Raw genomic sequence first — 17,573 nt, 5'->3', positions numbered from 1 at the left:
TAGGTAGTTGGTTGGATGGGCTATTTACAGATGGGCTGTGTACAGCTGCAGCAATCGGTAAGCTGCTCTGACAGCTGACACTTGAAGTTAGTGAGGGAGATTTAGTCTCCAACTTCAGTGATTTTTGCAATCTGTCCAAAGGACAGATTCCCCAAAGCTAACACCTCATTTGGCCACCTTTCCTTCCAGTTCTCTTCTGCCAATGACTGGAACAAATTGCAAAAATCACTGAAGTTGGAGACTCTGATGAGTTCAAATGTGAGATTTTTGGTTCCAACCGCTGTGTCTTTGTGAGATGCAAAGTAGGTGAAAGGATGATCTCTGAATGTGTGGTTCCCACAGTGAAGCATGTGTGATGGTGTGGGGGTGCATTGCTGGTGGCACTGTCTGTGATTTATTTAGAATTCAAGGCACACTTAACCAGCATGGCTACCACATCATTCTGCAGTGATACGCCATTCCATTTGCACTTAGTGGGACTTCAGGCTGTGTAAGAATTATTATTTTTACCTTTATTTAACTAGGCAAGTCAGTTAAGAACAAATTCTTATTTTCAATGACGGCCTAGGAACAGTGGGTTAACTGCCTGTTCAGGGGCAGAACGACCTTGTCAGCTCGGGGGTTTGAACTTGCAACCTTTCAGTTACTGGTCCAATGCTCTAACCACTAGGCTACCCTGCCGCCCCTGACTAAGAAGGAGAGTGATGGAGTGCTGCAGATGACCTGGCCTCCACAATCACCCGACTGTTAAGAGAATTATGTTCTCAATGTTCATAAACCGAACTTCAATTGAACTCCTCGGTCTGCTACCAAGAATTTGTAAGATTCTTGTTGAAATGACAGACAGAGGCCAGTCTACGATAGTCAGCAACGTTTATTTACGAGAGCTCTGCCAATCATTTCATGTACATTGGTTTATATACTGTACCTCTCATTTCATCATAAATGTCCCTCCTCCTCTCAGACAATGACAATATAGTTTACAAGTCGTCTCTTATGCATACATACATTGCTTATCACATCCTGCAACATGTTACACAATCTACTTTAAGCCCAACAGTTTCTCCCCTCTGGGTGGGGAGACCTACTTCCCTTTATCAGTTTCACAGTGGTCACAAGTTGTCTGCCACAGTTCCTTGTCTGCTAACAGTTCCTCTTTTCTTATGGACAAACATTCTTCCTGTCACACCCTGACCATAGTTTATTTGTATGTTTCTATGTTTTGGTTGGTCAGGGTAGGATCTGAGTGGGCATTCTATGTTGGATGTCTTGTTTGTCTATTTCTATGTCTGGCCTGATATGGTTCTCAATCAGAGGCAGGTGTTAGTCATTGTCTCTGATTGGGAACCATATTTAGGTAGCCTGGATTTCACTGTGTGTTTGTGGGTGATTGTTCCTGTCTCTGTGTTTTGCACCAGATAGGGCTGTTTTCGTACGTTTGTTATTTTGTTAGTTTAATCGTGTATAGTTTCCTTATTAAATAAAATGAATCACAACTACGCTGCATTTTGGTCCGCTCCTCCTTCCCACAACGAAAGCCGTGACACTTCCTCATTATACAGAGACATATAAATGTATACATAATTTAGTCATTATACATAAAATTCATAACACCGACCTCACCCAATTGAGATGGTTTGGGATGAGTTGGACCACAGGGTGAAGGAAAAGCAGCCAACAAGTGCTCAGCATATGTGGGAACTCCTTCAAGACTGTTGGAAAAGCATTCCAGGTGAAGCTGGATGAGAATGCAAAGAGTGTGCAAAGCTGTCAAAAGACAAAGGGTGGCTACTTTGAAGAATCTAAAATCTAAAATATATTTTAGATTATATTTATATTATATTTTATATTATATTTTATTTTCTGCGTTGTGCAGATTGAAAGAGGACAGCGAGGGCCGTGACCTGGTCCGTTTCTTCACTCAATGGATCCCGGAGGTCCTAGGCATAATCAACTTCACCAAGCCGCTGGAAATCGAACGCGCCCACAGAACATCAGCGCCGATGATCTATCAGAGATCGACTCCTTTCTCTCCTCTCTCAACCTCCCATGCCTGTCAGGGGAAGACAGCGAGCGCCTGAGTGAACACTTCTCAGATCCTGAATTGTTGGAGGCCATTAAATCCTTACCTTCTAATAAATCTCCTGGGGAGGATGGCTCCCCTCCAGAGTTCTATACAGAATTTAGGGTGCTGTTGGTCCCCTACCTTATGGACGTACTTAAAAAAGCCAGGGAAGACAACTGCTTTCCAGAGTCCTTCTTTCAAGCAGTGATTAATGTAATCCACAAGAAAGGGAAAACCATGCGCCTCCTATAGACCAATCTCTCTCCTTAACACAGATTGTAAACTAGTCACCAAGATGCTATCTAAGAGACTGGAGTCATGTCTTCCCCTGTTGGTCAACCCAGATCAGGCTGGCTTCATAATTAATAGATTGTCCTCCAATAATCTCAGAAGGTTCTTTGATATAATTCACCTTGCTAACAAAAACAAAATACCTAGTGTCGCAGTCTCCCTCGACGCTGAAAAGGACTTTGTTAGCGTTGAATGGCCATACCTTTTTCGCGTCTTAGAAAAGTTTGGTTTAGGTACAAATCTCCTAAAGCTAGGATTGCTACCAATGGGATTACTTCCTCCTCTTTCCCTCTTTATAGGGGGAACAGACAAGGTTGCCCAATTAGCCCCCACCTCTTTGCACTCGCCATCGAACCATTGGCTGAGGCTATTAGAACGTACCCTGACATACATGGCTTTGAGGTGGGACCCAATGCCCATAAATTATCACTCTTTGCAGACGACCTTATCTTATTTCTAACAAACCCAGAACACTCCCTCTCTCACTTGCAGATCCTACTACAGTGTTATAGTTCTTTCTCTGGATATAAGGTCAATTTTGATTAAAGCGAAATCTTACCGTTGTCTGTCTTTGACCATCATACCATCAAACACAAGTTTCCTTTTAGATGGTCGCCTATGGGCTTCACATATTTGGGCATAATGGTGGATGGTAATCTGAACAACCTCTATAAACTCAATCTGGCCAGTTTGTTGCAAAAGGTGGAGGTTGACCTTTGTAAATGGATGGATTTACCTCTCACTCTACTGGGTAGAATCAATGTAATTAAAATGAATGTCCTGCCCAGATTTCTATATCTGTTTCAATCTCTCCCTATCCCTGTTCCCGCAGCATTTGTTTCCTCTCTTGACAAGCTGACCAGATGGTTTATCTGGCACGGCAAAACCCCTAGCGTTGGCCTGGATAAACTGACCCTTGATTACAGTCAAGGGGGCTTAAACCTCCCCAATTTTAGAATGTACTACTGGGCTGCACAGTCTAGGTTTCTGGCTCAGAGGTTTGACAATGGTCCCTATCCCTCATGGTTGAACATTGAAAAGTTTGAGGTAAATGATGACACTGGGGCAGAATTGTTTTACAAATGGGACAGAAAATCTATAAAAACCATCACAGACAACCCTTTAACCATACGTGTCCTGGCATGGTGCAAACTGAATGAGCTGTTCAGACGAGGGGGATTCCTTTCCCCTAAAACCCCTTTATGGAACAATAGATTGATCCCTATGTTTTTCCAGAACAGTAACTTTAGACCATGGTCTGATAAGGGGATCACTCTTCTGGAACATTGTTACGAGGAGGGAGTTCTTATGTCTTTTCATCAGCTGAAACAGAAATACCACTTGCCTAACAGGGACTTCTTTAGCTACCTACAACTACGAAATTTTATTAGGGTGACTCTCAAGGGACAATGGAACCTACCTAAGATGTCACCTATTGAACAACTCTGCCACGCAGACCAACCACTGTTCAAGACCATTTCCCGTGTTTACGATGCTCTTATGTCAGGACTAACACTGCCTGGGCTAGATAAACCCCGACTTCGATGGGGAAAAGATCTGGGTATTGATCTTGATGAGGATCTATGGAGTGACCTATGCAGGGATAGTGTTACATCCACATTGAACTCCAGATACAGACTGATCCAGATTAATTTCCTCCATCAGCTCTATATCACCCCATCTCGACTGCACAAGTTCAACCCAGATATCTCCTCCCTATGTTTTAGATGTGGCTCAGATGAAGGAACATTCCTCCATTCCACTTGGCAGTGTTCAAAACTACATGGTTTCTGGCAGGGGGTATGCTCTACCATATCCTCAATTCACGGGGTTGCATTCCCTTTAGACCCGGAGGTCTGTCTACTGGGTAACTTTACTAACAAGAAATGTATTGCCTTGAAATGGAAATTGGATTCCTCCCTGCCAGTTGCAATGTGGCTATCGGAAGTTAATAGTTGTATCCCTTTGGAGAAAATCACTTACTGCTTGAGGAATAAGTTAAAGACATTATACAGAATTTGGCAACCTTTTATTGACTATATGGAGAATCTCCCCCCACATCTCATTGATTGAATCTCTATATAACCCTCACATAATGTTTCACGGCCTACGGCAGGTGATCCAATGTCTCATTCTTTTTTTTCTTATTGTATGTTCTTATATATAATTACAATTAGGTTATCAGGGAAATTGCAAGATTATGTTATAATGCTTGTACTGCATTATAATGGTTGTTTTATTCGACAGAATAGAGTATTCTGTTAACTATTGTGTGTGGGTTCTACTGAGGATGGGCCTCTATGAGATAACACTGACAGAGGAGATTTACGATGTCTTTGGGTGATAAAACCTAAAGAGCATTACAGAGAACATGAGTTAATGTTTCTGCTCTATACCGTACCAGGAAGAGACGGTTCCAGTTTGGAGTCTTAAACTTGTGAACATGCTATGTATCTGTTGTTCGTCATGTAGGTTGAAAGGGGTGTATCTTGGCTATAAAATACCTTTTTACTTTTGTTTATTCACTCTCAATGTATCATTAGAAATGGTGAATCGTTGAAGGTCATTGCTATTGCAAAGCTCTTATTATTAAAGATTTAGTTTAAGTATAACTCTGACTTGTGTGATACGTTTGTCTCTCCTTATTTGATAGTAAAGAAATTAACCACCACAAGGTACACTGATTGGACTGCTGAGGACTGGGGTAAAGTTTTTATTATTAAAGTGGCTAGAGATGTATGTCAGTATGTTGGCAGCAGCCACTCAATATTAGTGATGGCTGTTTAACAGTCTGATGGCCTTGAGATCCCAGCTTTGATGCACCTGTACTAATCTCGCCTTCTGGATGATATTGGGGTGAACAGGCAGTGTCTCGGTTGGTTGTTGTCCTTAATGATCCTTTTGGCCTTCCTGTGACATCGGGTGGTGTAGGTGTCCTGGAGGGCAGGTAGTTTGCCCCTGGTGATGCGTTGTGCAGACCTCACTACCCTATGGAGAGCCTTACGGTTGTGGGCGGAGCAGTTGCCGTACCAGGCAGTGATACAGCCCAACAGGATGCTCTCGATTGTGCATCTGTAAAAGTTTGTGAGTGTTTTTGGTGACAAGCCACATTTCTTCAGCCTCCTGAGGTTGAAGAGGCACTGCTGCGCCTTCTTCACCACGCTGTCTGTGTGGGTGGACCATTTCAGTTTGTCCGTTAAGTGTACGGCGAGGAACTTAAAACTTTCCATCTTCTCCACTACTGTCCTGTCGATGTGGATAGGGGGCTGCTCCCTCTGCTGTTTCCTGTAGTCCACGATCATCTCATTTGTTTTGTTGACATTGAGTGTGAGGTTATTTTCCTGACACCACACTACGAGGGCCCTCACCTCCTTCCTGTAGGCCGTCTCATCGTTGTTGGTAATCAAGTCTACCACTGTAGTGTCGTCTGCAAACTTGATGATTGAGTTGGAGGCGTGCATGGTCACGCAGTCATGGGTGAACAGGGAGTACAGGAGAGGGCTGAGAACACACCTTTGTGGGGCCCCAGTGTTGAGGATCAGCGGAGTGCAGATGTTGTTTCCTACCCTCACCACCTGGGGGCGACCCGTCAGGATGTCTAGAACCCAGTTGCACAGGTCGGGGTTGAGACCCAGGGTCTCAAGCTTAATGACGAGTTTGGAGATGGGATGGGTTAGGGCAGTGTGATTGCGATTGTGTCGTCTGTGGACCTATTGGGGCGGTTAGCAAATTGGAGTGGGTCTAGAGTGTCAGGTAGGGTGGAATAAATGGAAAGGAGTCAAAGATATGGTTTTCATATGATGTGTTTGATACTATTCCATTTATTCTATTCCAGGTATTACAATGAGCCCGTCCTCCTATAGCTCCCCCACCAGCCTTCACTGGTAGAGATAGAGAACAGAGAAAAGCCAACCTCCAAAATAATTTGGGATGCTTTTAAAGATGTAGATTAGGGGAATGATAATCTCATACCCAGCAAAAATGTAATCTGAATAAGAAATTAAAAATGAAAGAAAAATAAATCACTATCTTAGAAAAAGCCCATAAAAAATCTATACAGGGTAAAGAACTGTTGACGTTGAGACTGGTGATTTGCGGGTACTATTTAATGATGCTGCCAGTTGAGAACATGTGAGGCGTCTGTTTCTCAAACTAGACATAATGTACTTGTCCTCTTGCTCAGTCGTGCACCGGGGCCTCCCACTCCTCTTTCTATTCTGGTTAGGGACAGTTTGCGCTGTTCTGTGAAGGGAGTAGTACACAGCGTTGTACGAGATCTTCAGTTTCTTGGCAATTTCTCTCATGGAATAGCCTTCCTTTCTCAGAACAAGAATAGACTGACAAAAAAATAGAAGAAAGTTCTTTGTTTCTGGCCATTTTGAGTTTGTAATCAAACCCACAAATGCTGATGCTCCAGATACTCAACTGGTCCAAAGAAGGCCCATTTTATTGCTTCTTTAAATAGGACAACCGTTTTCAGCTGTGCTAACAAAATTGCAAGAGGGTTTTCTAATAAGCAATTAGCCTTTTGATAAACTTGGATTAGCTAACACAACACGCCATTGGATCACAGGAGTGATGGTTGCTGATAATGGGCCTCTGTATGCCTATGTAGATATTCCATTAAAAATCAGCCGTTTCCAGCTACCAAAGTCATTTACAACATTAACAATGTCTACACTGTATTTCTGATCAATTCAATGTTATTTTAAATGGACAAAAAAAATGGCTTTTCTTTCATAAACAAGGAAATTTCAAAGTAAATACAACAAGATTCAACAACTGAGACATAAACTGAACAAGTTCCACAGACATGTGACTAACAGAAATGAACAAAGAGGGGGTCAAAATCAAAAGTAACAGTCAGTATCTGGTGTGGCCAACAGCTGCATTAAGTACTGCAGTGCATCTCCTCCTCATGGACTCCACCAGATTTGTCAAATCTTGTTGAGAGATGTTACCCCTCTTCCACCAAGGCACCTGCAAGTTCCCGGACATTTCTGGGGGAATGGCCCTAGCCCTCACCCTCCAATCCAACAGGTCCCAGACGTGCTCAATGGGATTGAGATCCAGCTCTTCGCTGGCCATGGCAGAACACTGACATTCCTGTATTGCAGGAAATCATGCACAGAACGAGCAGTATGGCTGGTGGCATTGTCATGCTGGAGGGTCATGTCAGGATGAGCCTGCAGGAAGGGTACCACATGAGGGAGGAGGCAGTCTTCCCTGTAACGCACAGCATTCAGATTGTCCACAATGACAACAAGCTCAGTCCGATGATGCTGTGACACACCGCCCCAGACCATGACGGACCCTCCACCTCCAAATCGATCCCGCTACAGAGTACAGGCCTCGGTGTAATGCTCATTCCTTCGACGATAAATGCGAATCCGACCATCACACCTGATGAGACAAAACCGCAACTCGTCAGTGAAGAGCACTTTTTGCCAGTCCTGTCTGGTCCAGCGACGGTGGGTTTGTGCCCATAGGCAACATTGTTGGCAGTGATGTCTGGTGAGGACCTGCCTTACAACAGGCCAACAAACCCTCAATCCAGCCTCTATCAGCCTATTGCAGACAGTCTGAGACTTGTTCCTGGTGTAACTCGGGCAATCGTTGTTGCCATGCTGTACCTGTCCTGCAGGTGTGATGTTCGGATGTACCTATCCTGTACAGGTGTTGTTACATATGGTCTGCCACTGAGAGGACGATCAGCTGTTCGTTTTTTTTGGTTTTGTTTTTAAATTTCAGTCATGGTCAGCAAATATACAACAAGATACAGCTATTAAGATTTCCATTGTTGTTACCATCCAGAGCGTCTTGCTGTAATTGACTGACACAAGGTTCAGAATTGTCATGATTCACTTATTGAACACCAGCTCAGTATGCCCTCTAGTGGGGAAGCCAGTGTGTGTGTTTGAGTGTGTGTGTGTAAACATTGAAAACAGGATTCGGTCTCCCGACTGAGATAAAATCTCCGAAGAACACCTGAGCTTGCTGAGATGCCTCAGTCGCTGTGGTTGCATGCAAAGCAGCTGCTACTTTCACTCTAAGAACAGCTCTGTTGATTTCACATCTGATAAGGCAGAAGGGAAGAACATTCGCCACACCTCGGTTAAATACAAACACAGGAACTGTCCCTAAACAACCCTCAAATGTAGAACTTAAAAAACATCCACACTTGATACATTGCTACAAGAATATTGAGTTCAACATGATTAACTGAACAAAACATATAATTCAAGATCAATTCATAATTTGAGCAATCAATAAGGTTAAGCAGATGATTTTGGACATTAATAGTTCATTGACATTTGCGGAGTTTTTTAAGTTAATAAAAAAATGACGAACTTAACAGCCAAATCCAAGGATGGGGTTAACATCTATGATCTTTTCCGGCATCAAGCATCATAGTTAAGTCCGTGTTCTTTGAAAGGGAAAGGTACATCACATCACACCTACATGAATTGGTAATCATTCTAAAAAATCATGAATGACCTTGGTTTGAAGTGCCTGCTGAAATAGATGTGGGGAGAAGAACAGTTCAGTAGTTTTTCAAACACATTTCCAATTAATAATCTTTGGTGCAAATTGACTGCACAACGCCTGCACCTTGGAGATAAGATCACAGACGCTCACTCTGGTTTCTCACATCTTGTTTATCATCGACAGAGATCTGCTTCGGATGAGAAACATCTAGTTATTGTGGACACCATTCACACCTCCTATTCCGTTTCCTTCAAAAACTGTCAACAACAACATTATCAACCATGTTGATCTCAGATATAAATGTTTATAAGGTTATAATTAAGTAAGTCTACACCACTTGCAGTGCCTTCACACCACTTTACTTTTTCAGCCTGAATTTAATATAGATTCAATTGAGATGTGTCAATTGTGTCACTGGCCTACACACACAATACCCCATTATGTCAAAGTGGAATTCTGTTTTAGAAATGTTTACAAATTAATAAAAAATGAAAAGTTGAAATGTCTTGAGTCATAACGTTTTCAACCCCTTTGTTATGTCAAGCCTAAATATGTTCAGGAGTAAAAATGTGCTTAACAAGTCACATATGTTGCATGGACTCATTCTATGTGCAATGATAGTGTTTAACATGATTTTGAATGACTACCTCATCTCTGTACCCCACACATACAATTACTATATCTGTAAGGTCCCTCAGTTGAGCAATGAATTTCAAATACAGATTCAACCACAAAGACCAGAGGTTTAACAATGCCTCGCAAAGAAGGGCACCTATTGGTAGATGGGTAAACATTTTCAAAGGCAGACATTGAATATCCCTTTGAACATGATGAAGTTATTAATGACACTTTGGATGGTGTATCAATACACCCAGTCACTACAAAGATACAGGGGTCCTTCCTAACTCAGTTGCCAGAGAGAAAGGAAACCCCTCAGGGATTTCACCATGAGGCCAATGGTGACTTTAAAACAGTTAGAGTTTAATGGCTGTGATAAGGAAAAACTGAGGATGGTTACTCCACTATACTGACCTAAATGAAAAGATGGAAGCCTGTATAGAATAAAAATGATTCCAAAACATGCATACTGTTTGCAATAAGGCAAGTAAAATTGCAAATAATGTGGCCAAGATATTAGCTTAATGTCCTGAAGCGTTATGTTAGGGGCAAATCCAACACAACACATCACTACCAGTCTTCATATTTTCAAGCATGGTGGTGGCTGCATCACGTTATGGGTATTCTGGTCATAGGAAAATATTGTACAATCCAGGTGTTCAAAGCTCTTAGAGACGTACCCAGAAAGAGTCACAGCTGTAATCGCTGCCAAATGTGATTCTAACATGTATAGACTCAGGGGTGTGAATACTTATGTAAATGAGATATTTCTGTATTTCATTTTCAATACATTTGAAAACATTTCTAAAAACATGTTTTAACTTTCTAATTATGGGGCATTGTGTGTAGATGAGTGAGAGAGAAAAAACATTTAATCCATTTTGAATTCAGGCTGTAACACAACATGTAGAATAAGTCACGGGCTATGAATACTTTAAGGCACTGTACATACATAAATATAAAAAAAACTTCCAAGGGTATGTTCCATACGTTTAATGGCAAAATAACTGAGGACTAAATAAACTATTTATAGCAAGTAATGTGTAAACATAATTTCTGTACAAAGAAATATACATGCAAAAGTAAAAATAAGTCATTTAACATTCAAAATAACGTAGTATGTATCAAATATGATGAGGTTACATCCAGGTTCCCATGTTCGTCGTCCATGTCTGTACAGCTTTACACATGAATAAATAACAGGACACAAAATGGAACTGTACAGGTTAACAAACACATTCATTGTATCACTGTGACTACTGCCTTGACATAGACATGAAACTCTGATAACCTTTTCAAGCTTAAAAGGAAATACAGCTACTTCGTCCTCCTCTCCAGATCAATTGACCGGCACATTAAAATCAGTTTGAACTCATACAATGATTAATTTACTGAAAGCAGCTAGGTCATGGTCACCCTCAGATAAAGGTTAGGGTAATAGCGCCGCAACGCCCATGCACAATTAAAGTAACGTTGGTACAATGTTGTGGGCAGTTTTTTTTCTTCTTCAAACCAAAGGCTCAGCAAAGAATGCTACCCCAAGTTTATCTTCAGTTAAACCAAGATGTTGATCATTGCAACACAATGTCTAGCAAAATACATAACTTAAAAAGTCAAACAAACTTACACAGCAATCACCACTTTGTGCACAGCTTGAGAAGAGACGTGTTTGAAATGTTAATTAGGTAAGCAGTAACAACCAACCACTAAACAACGTTCTTACAACGCTAATAAATAAAGCCACTGTGAACCAATGTAAACATCTCTAGGTTCAGCATGGTTTTCATAACTTAACATGGTACATTATAACACATTTAAAGAGAGTAAAGTACACTAAACTTTGGTATAGTTACAGAAAATAAAACAAATACAATGACAAACTGAAAGCATAAGTGCCAATATAGATACAAATCTTTTTTCTTATTTTACATTATTTGTGAAACCTGCATTTTAGGTTTCCAAGATATTAATACTGAACTTAATACGGAAAAGAGTAACACAATACATACATCTACTGCAGTACCAGGTACGTACATGCCTTTTTAGATTACGGGTACAACACATGTCTTCATAAATAGTTGCATACATGTTAAAGCTGCAACATTGCACATGAGAAGTTAACGCAAAATATGAGTGCATTTATAGAAGTAATTCTGGTAGTGAGGGTTTAAGTAATTTGATTGGCATGAGGAGGAGCTCGTCTCCCTCACAACTCTCTTCCATTGGCAGGACTTACTACTCAGCGAATGAATCAGCGTTTGAGACAAATTCTTCAAAATGAGAATGAAGGCAGGAACACATTATTTACAAAGTAAGGCGGATGTATCAGAAATCTAAAGAGCTTTTCCAATAGTGTTATAGCTTTTTGTTGTTTGTTTGCTTGTTTATTTCTCTGCTGAGGTCTGACTAAAATAGCATAATTGTACTAACTGTTACGGGTCCATACAATAGCAAGGCCAGAACAAAGCATTTGCCTATTTATTGTAAGTTAATCAACTACAACTACACTGAGTTTGGTCTCCAACTGGTTCTAGAAGTAGTGTTCTGAAGCAACGACCCTGTGAGGGTCGGTGGTGCTTTGTTCATTTGTCGCATTCATTTTTGTTTTCATGCTTTTTATTAATAACCTTTGATTTTGAAAAGGTATATGAATAAAGACATTTGTTTCTTCACTATACATTGTCTTTACAAAAAGTAATCTCTCATTACAAAAACAATTCTTATATTCAACCAAAAGTAACCCGATATTACAGTAATACTATCCGAACACAAGGCTTACTCTCACTGGCTCTCGAGAAAGCTTTGTTCTCCCTGTTAGTGAAGTTTTAAATACTTTCAAATAGTTCATACTTTTGTGCAGGCATATAGCCATCATCCATACAAAGGTGCGGATGGAAGGGAAGTATCTAAATCTCTTGGGGGAAAAAATATCTGTCAAAAATATTCAAAGCAGTCGGCAGTTAGCAGCAGCAGGATGCTGGGTAACATAGTTCTAAGGAAGTGGCGTAGTCGGCTGAGAGAGGATGAGATCATCATTGTGACTCAGTGGTTTCTGGGTAGTGTAGTCCTCTAACCTGCTTATATCTGGTTGAGGAGTCTGCTGTGAAGGAAGGTCTTGATGCTGCCCACGGGCCTAACGTCGTTCTGGTGTTTCCGTCGCTCTATGAAGGAGATGAGTCTGGAGGTGTCGATGCACCCTGGGTGCTGGTTTTGTTGCTGGTGGGAGTCCCACGGCTGCAGCCAGGGCTCCTGAAGGCAAGCGGCGGCAGAAGGTCTCCGGTCCGGCTCGCCCTGTAGGAGGAGACCCACAAAGTCCCTGGCCGCCTGGCTCACACCCTGGAAGTAGTCATGGGGGAAGCTGAAGTCCAGACGACAGATGTTCAGGCATGTCTCCTCAGCGCTCTCGTCCAAGAAGGGAGATGCCCCGCTCAGTACCACGTATGTCACAACCCCCAGGCTCCAGAGGTCAGAGGTCAGGGAGACGGGCTGGCCCAGCACCAGCTCCGGGGCTGAGAACTCTGGGCTGCCCAGTAGGGGGTGGATGTAGTGGCCACTGTTCAGCTGGACGGCGTCTCCGAAGTCTGTCAGCTTGACCACGGGCTGGGCAGAGTTCTGCTCCACTAACACGTTCTCAGGCTAAAGGGATACACACCGATACCCACGCACATACACGCAAAGAAAGATATGATTAAGAATTTACCCAGGATGGGAGTACTATCTTTGCTTAAGAACAATCAGTTAGACATCATACTGTTTCCTACAGTACAAAATCACATTTAACTCCTACTCTACATGTCACAGCCTTTGTGACTTACCTTCAAGTCCAAGTGAGCTATCCTCCAGCTATGCAGGTAGTGTAAAGCTTCTAGAATGTCCCTAAGGTACAAGGCCACCTTCTCTTCAGTGAGGTTTCCCCAGCTGACTATGTAGTCCAGGAGACGGCCTTGATCAGCCCTGCAGACACAAAGCACCAGCGAGAGACATTAGCCCACCGATATGGTAGATGTACAAGAGGGCTGCTTGAACATGATTCAAAAGCACAGTGAATAAATATATATAGTAATATATTGTTCAAAAGGGTAATCAATACTATTTCAATTCAGGAATTGTAATAACAATTTTCCTCAATAATCATAATAAATACAGTGTGTGCGTCCCAAATGCTATTTATCCCTCTGTAGGGTACTACTTTTGATCAGTTATAGGGAATAGGGTCCCATTTGGGGCTCATCCACAATTTTTCTAACATACATCTCCAGCACTAGCACGTAGCTGGTGGCTGTCTCGAAGGTGTCCAGCAGGCCGACCAGGTGTGGGTGTTCCAGACACTGTAGTATCCTCAGTTCCTGGAGCACCTGCTCACGCCGCATCAACCGCTTGTTGACATGTTTGGCTGCCACGGCACGCTTGCTCCCACGCTGGTCACAGCGCTTAGCCACTGAGAACCTTCCCCTGCCCAGTTCTGTGACCTCTGTGTAGAAGGACTCAAAGTTGTTCTTCCAAATCACTTCACTCCCATCGTCGGAGGCCTCTGGAAAAATAGAAACATTGAATGTTAAAATGCAAAAGTACTGAAGAAGTAGTGTGAATATAGAGAATATACTGTACCCCAACAGGAGTCTACAACTCAACTCAACTTAATGTAACTCAACAGTGACTAACCTGAGACTCTGAGGCTGGCGGAGGATGACACACTGCCCACTACGTTGGTGGCAACACAGGTGTACACCCCATCATCCTCCACAGACACACCCATGATGAGGAGAGTTGCCTCGCCCGTGTCACTGCAGAGAGAGAAGGGAAGTCACAAGGTAAGTTCAAACAATAGCAACATTTCCTTTAATTCAACTACAACAGAACATTGTCTTCCAACTGCTAAGTCATTTTAACGCGTTGCAATGATCACTGCAAGTCCCTCTGGACAAGAGTATCTGCTGAATGACTAAAATGCAACGTAAAATGTCATCACTGCCGATGTGTACCTGTAGGTGATGCTGTAGTGTCCATCGTTGCTCAGAGTGCTGTGGTCAGGTCCCCTCCAGGTGACTGAGGCTTTGGGTCTTCCACAGACCTTACTCCTCAGAGTGACACTCTCCCCCAGGTTACAGGTCACATCACTCAGAGGCAGCAGGAACTCTGGGGGTACTACAGAGGTGACAGACAGACAGAAGACACGTGAGTTTGACTATGTCACATGCTAACTAGCCTTCCAATATACTAGCGTCCTGTCCATGGGGTGTACTTTCGTTTTTCCAGCTGCCTCACGCTACAGAAACAGGAGACAGGCTCCTTGCCCTACACACTGCTCTGGCTCGGAGGAGGATACTTACATGCAAACTACACAATCCCACATCTGAGCTACCCAATAGACAATAGAAAGTATGCAGTACAATACAAGACAATAACAAATGGTCTTATTGAACCCCTGGATTGTGAAAATATAGATGTGTCATTCAATTACTGTATAGTAAAGCCCAAGCAAAAACATTTAAATGTATACATACCATCATAGATGTAGTTGGGGTTTAGAAGCTGAAAGAAAAATATGAACACAAATAAGTTTCTTCTCCAAATTAGTTTTAACACAAAGACATGAAATAATTACACAAATTACATGAATCAATTAAATGAGGTTAATGTAGAGAAGCTTTAAGTTTTACAGCCATACTGAGGTTAACGTAGAGGGGCTTTAAGTCTTACAGCCATACTGAGGTTAACGTAGAGGGGCTTTAAGTTTTACAGCCATACTGAGGTTAACGTAGAGGGGCTTTAAGTCTTACAGCCATACTGAGGTTAACGTAGAGGGGCTTTAAGTCTTACAGCCATACTGAGGTTAACGTAGAGGGGCTTTAAGTTTTACAGCCATACTGAGGTTAACGTAGAGGGGCTTTAAGTCTTACAGCCATACTGAGGTTAACGTAGAGGGGCTTTAAGTCTTACAGCCATACTGAGGTTAACGTAGAGGGGCTTTAAGTCTTACAGCCATACTGAGGTTAACGTAGAGGGGCTTTAAGTCTTACAGCCATACTGAGGTTAACGTAGAGGGGCTTTAAGTTTTACAGCCATACTGAGGTTAACGTAGAGGGGCTTTAAGTCTTACAGCCATACTGAGGTTAACGTAGAGGGGCTTTAAGTCTTACAGCCATACTGAGGTTAACGTAGAGGGGCTTTAAGTCTTACAGCCATACTGAGGTTAACGTAGAGGGGCTTTAATTTTTACAGCCATACTGAGGTTAACGTAGAGGGGCTTTAAGTCTTACAGCCATACTGAGGTTAACGTAGAGGGGCTTTAAGTCTTACAGCCATACTGAGGTTAACGTAGAGGGGCTTTAAGTTTTACAGCCATACTGAGGTTAACGTAGAGGGGCTTTAAGTCTTACAGCCATACTGAGGTTAACGTAGAGTGGCTTTAAGTCTTACAGCCATATTGAGGTTAACGTAGAGGGGCTTTAAGTCTTACAGCCATACTGAGGTTAATGTAGAGAGGCTTTAAGTCTTACAGCCATACTGAGGTTAATGTAGAGGGGCTTTAAGTCTTACAGCCATACTGAGGTTAATGTATAGGGGCTTTAAGTCTTACAGCCATACTGAGGTTAACGTAGAGGGGCTTTAAGTCTTACAGCCATACTGAGGTTAATGCAAAGGGGCTTTAAGTCTTACAGCCATACAGGTGATTATCAAATCAACTCTACCTTTACAGAAACTTTATTAGTCAGACAGTCTTGAGACTTGCGGTAGCCGTTTTCCATCTTATATTCCTTCCTGGTCTCCTTGTCTCTCCTCTCAGACTTTCTCCTGATGCGGAGTGCTGTGTGCCACGAGGATGACTTCCTGCTCCAGACAAGAGAATGAGAAAGAAAGGGAAAAAGAGAGAAAGAAAAAGGAAGAAAGAAAGAGAAAAGTTTAACTTGTGATTTCTACATCTTTGTCTACTGTTTCACATTTATGATGGCAGAGCTCATGATGTGAAAATGGAACTGTCTTTGGGATGATAAAGCTTTTCATTCATTCAAGTTGGTACATGGAGTAGCAGCAGTGTCTGTCTCTTACTTGATGGTTCCTTCGGGGAGGTCGGGGATGATGGTGGAGGTGTGACCCAGTACGTAGCCGGGGATCCAGCCCTCGGCAGCAGGGCCCTGCTCGGTGGCAGCCCGGAACACCAGGAACATGTTCTGCTGATTGGAGGCCAGCATCTGGACCACCTCGCTCTGGGAAACACTGATCTCATCCTCCTTCAGGGCCACGTAGTCCTGGGTCACCAGCATGGTGCTGATGCTGCTGCTGCTACTGCTTTCACTCTGGAGGAGGGGGAGGCAGGGGAAGATGGGAGGCAGGGGAGGATGGGAGGCAGGGGAGGATGGGAGGCAGGGAAGGGGAGGATGGGAGGAAGGGAGGCAGGGGAAGATGGGAGGCAGGGGAGGATGGGAGGCAGGGGAGGATGGGCGGCAGCGGAAGATGGGAGGCAGGGAATGAAATGGAGTCAGTAAGGGTTTATAGGTATGGTTACACAAAGAGAGAGGCATAGAGAGAGAGAGAGAGAGATGGACAGACAGACAAATGCACGCACACACAAACTTACTCTAAAAGACTAAACAAATTCAAATGTTATGGATTTGATTGCACATGAGCATCATGTGTTCATCTGTTTATATGCTAGAGCTCATGCACAAAGAAGGACTCAATTCAAAGCATTCATTACAAAAGGTTCAGAGAGTAGAGTGAGGAAAGTCATACTGTAGCAACTAACATCTGGTTCCGACATGTCTCATAATTAGACCTTCTCATTTGTAGAAGCGAAGACAAGGTATCCAGAAGTCAGAGAGACAGAGGAGAGTTAACACGGAGTGGGTGTCTCTCAAAGACAGTGAAAGTAGAGAGGAAACAGTCCGTTTCAGGAGAAAGAGCCTGAAATAAAGTTTGAAGTGAGGCCAAATGCATTTGGTGTGAGTCAAATGTATTCAGGGGCAAGGCAAGGAGAGAACGGGAACAAGGATGTGTCATCAGTCCCACAGAACCAAGACAGAAACGAAGCAGCATGGTCAGAGCAAGAGCTAAGAGAAAACAGGAAAGACGGCAAGCGTTTCTTTTTACATCAGAGCTCCCCTTCTTG

At 42.8% G+C, this 17,573-nt stretch overlaps 1 protein-coding gene across 4 annotated transcripts in view; it reads right to left on the bottom strand.

Annotated features, from left to right (window-relative positions):
* Positions 1 to 10,441: 10,441 nt before the first annotated feature.
* Positions 10,442 to 17,573, bottom strand: part of LOC135522130 (triple functional domain protein-like) — a 64,565-nt gene continuing 57,433 nt past the window's right edge. For 2 of the 4 annotated variants that reach the window (XM_064948114.1, XM_064948116.1), the window contains exons 40-47: positions 16,514 to 16,761; positions 16,156 to 16,297; positions 14,968 to 14,995; positions 14,446 to 14,608; positions 14,126 to 14,247; positions 13,715 to 13,994; positions 13,279 to 13,417; positions 10,442 to 13,099 (exon numbers count right to left, since the gene is read on the bottom strand). In XM_064948114.1, coding sequence (XP_064804186.1) covers positions 12,542 to 13,099; positions 13,279 to 13,417; positions 13,715 to 13,994; positions 14,126 to 14,247; positions 14,446 to 14,608; positions 14,968 to 14,995; positions 16,156 to 16,297; positions 16,514 to 16,761 — 1,680 coding nt within the window. In that variant the 3' untranslated portion in view covers positions 10,442 to 12,541. The remainder of the gene's footprint in view (positions 13,100 to 13,278; positions 13,418 to 13,714; positions 13,995 to 14,125; positions 14,248 to 14,445; positions 14,609 to 14,967; positions 14,996 to 16,155; positions 16,298 to 16,513; positions 16,762 to 17,573) is intronic. The other 2 variants (XM_064948115.1, XM_064948117.1) reach the window with 1 other exon arrangement.

This window comes from Oncorhynchus masou, chromosome 30 (assembly GCF_036934945.1).
Source record: "Oncorhynchus masou masou isolate Uvic2021 chromosome 30, UVic_Omas_1.1, whole genome shotgun sequence".
NCBI lineage: Eukaryota > Metazoa > Chordata > Actinopteri > Salmoniformes > Salmonidae > Oncorhynchus > Oncorhynchus masou.
The sequence above is the reverse complement of the archived record's forward strand: the minus strand, read 5'-3'. Positions and strand labels throughout refer to the sequence as shown.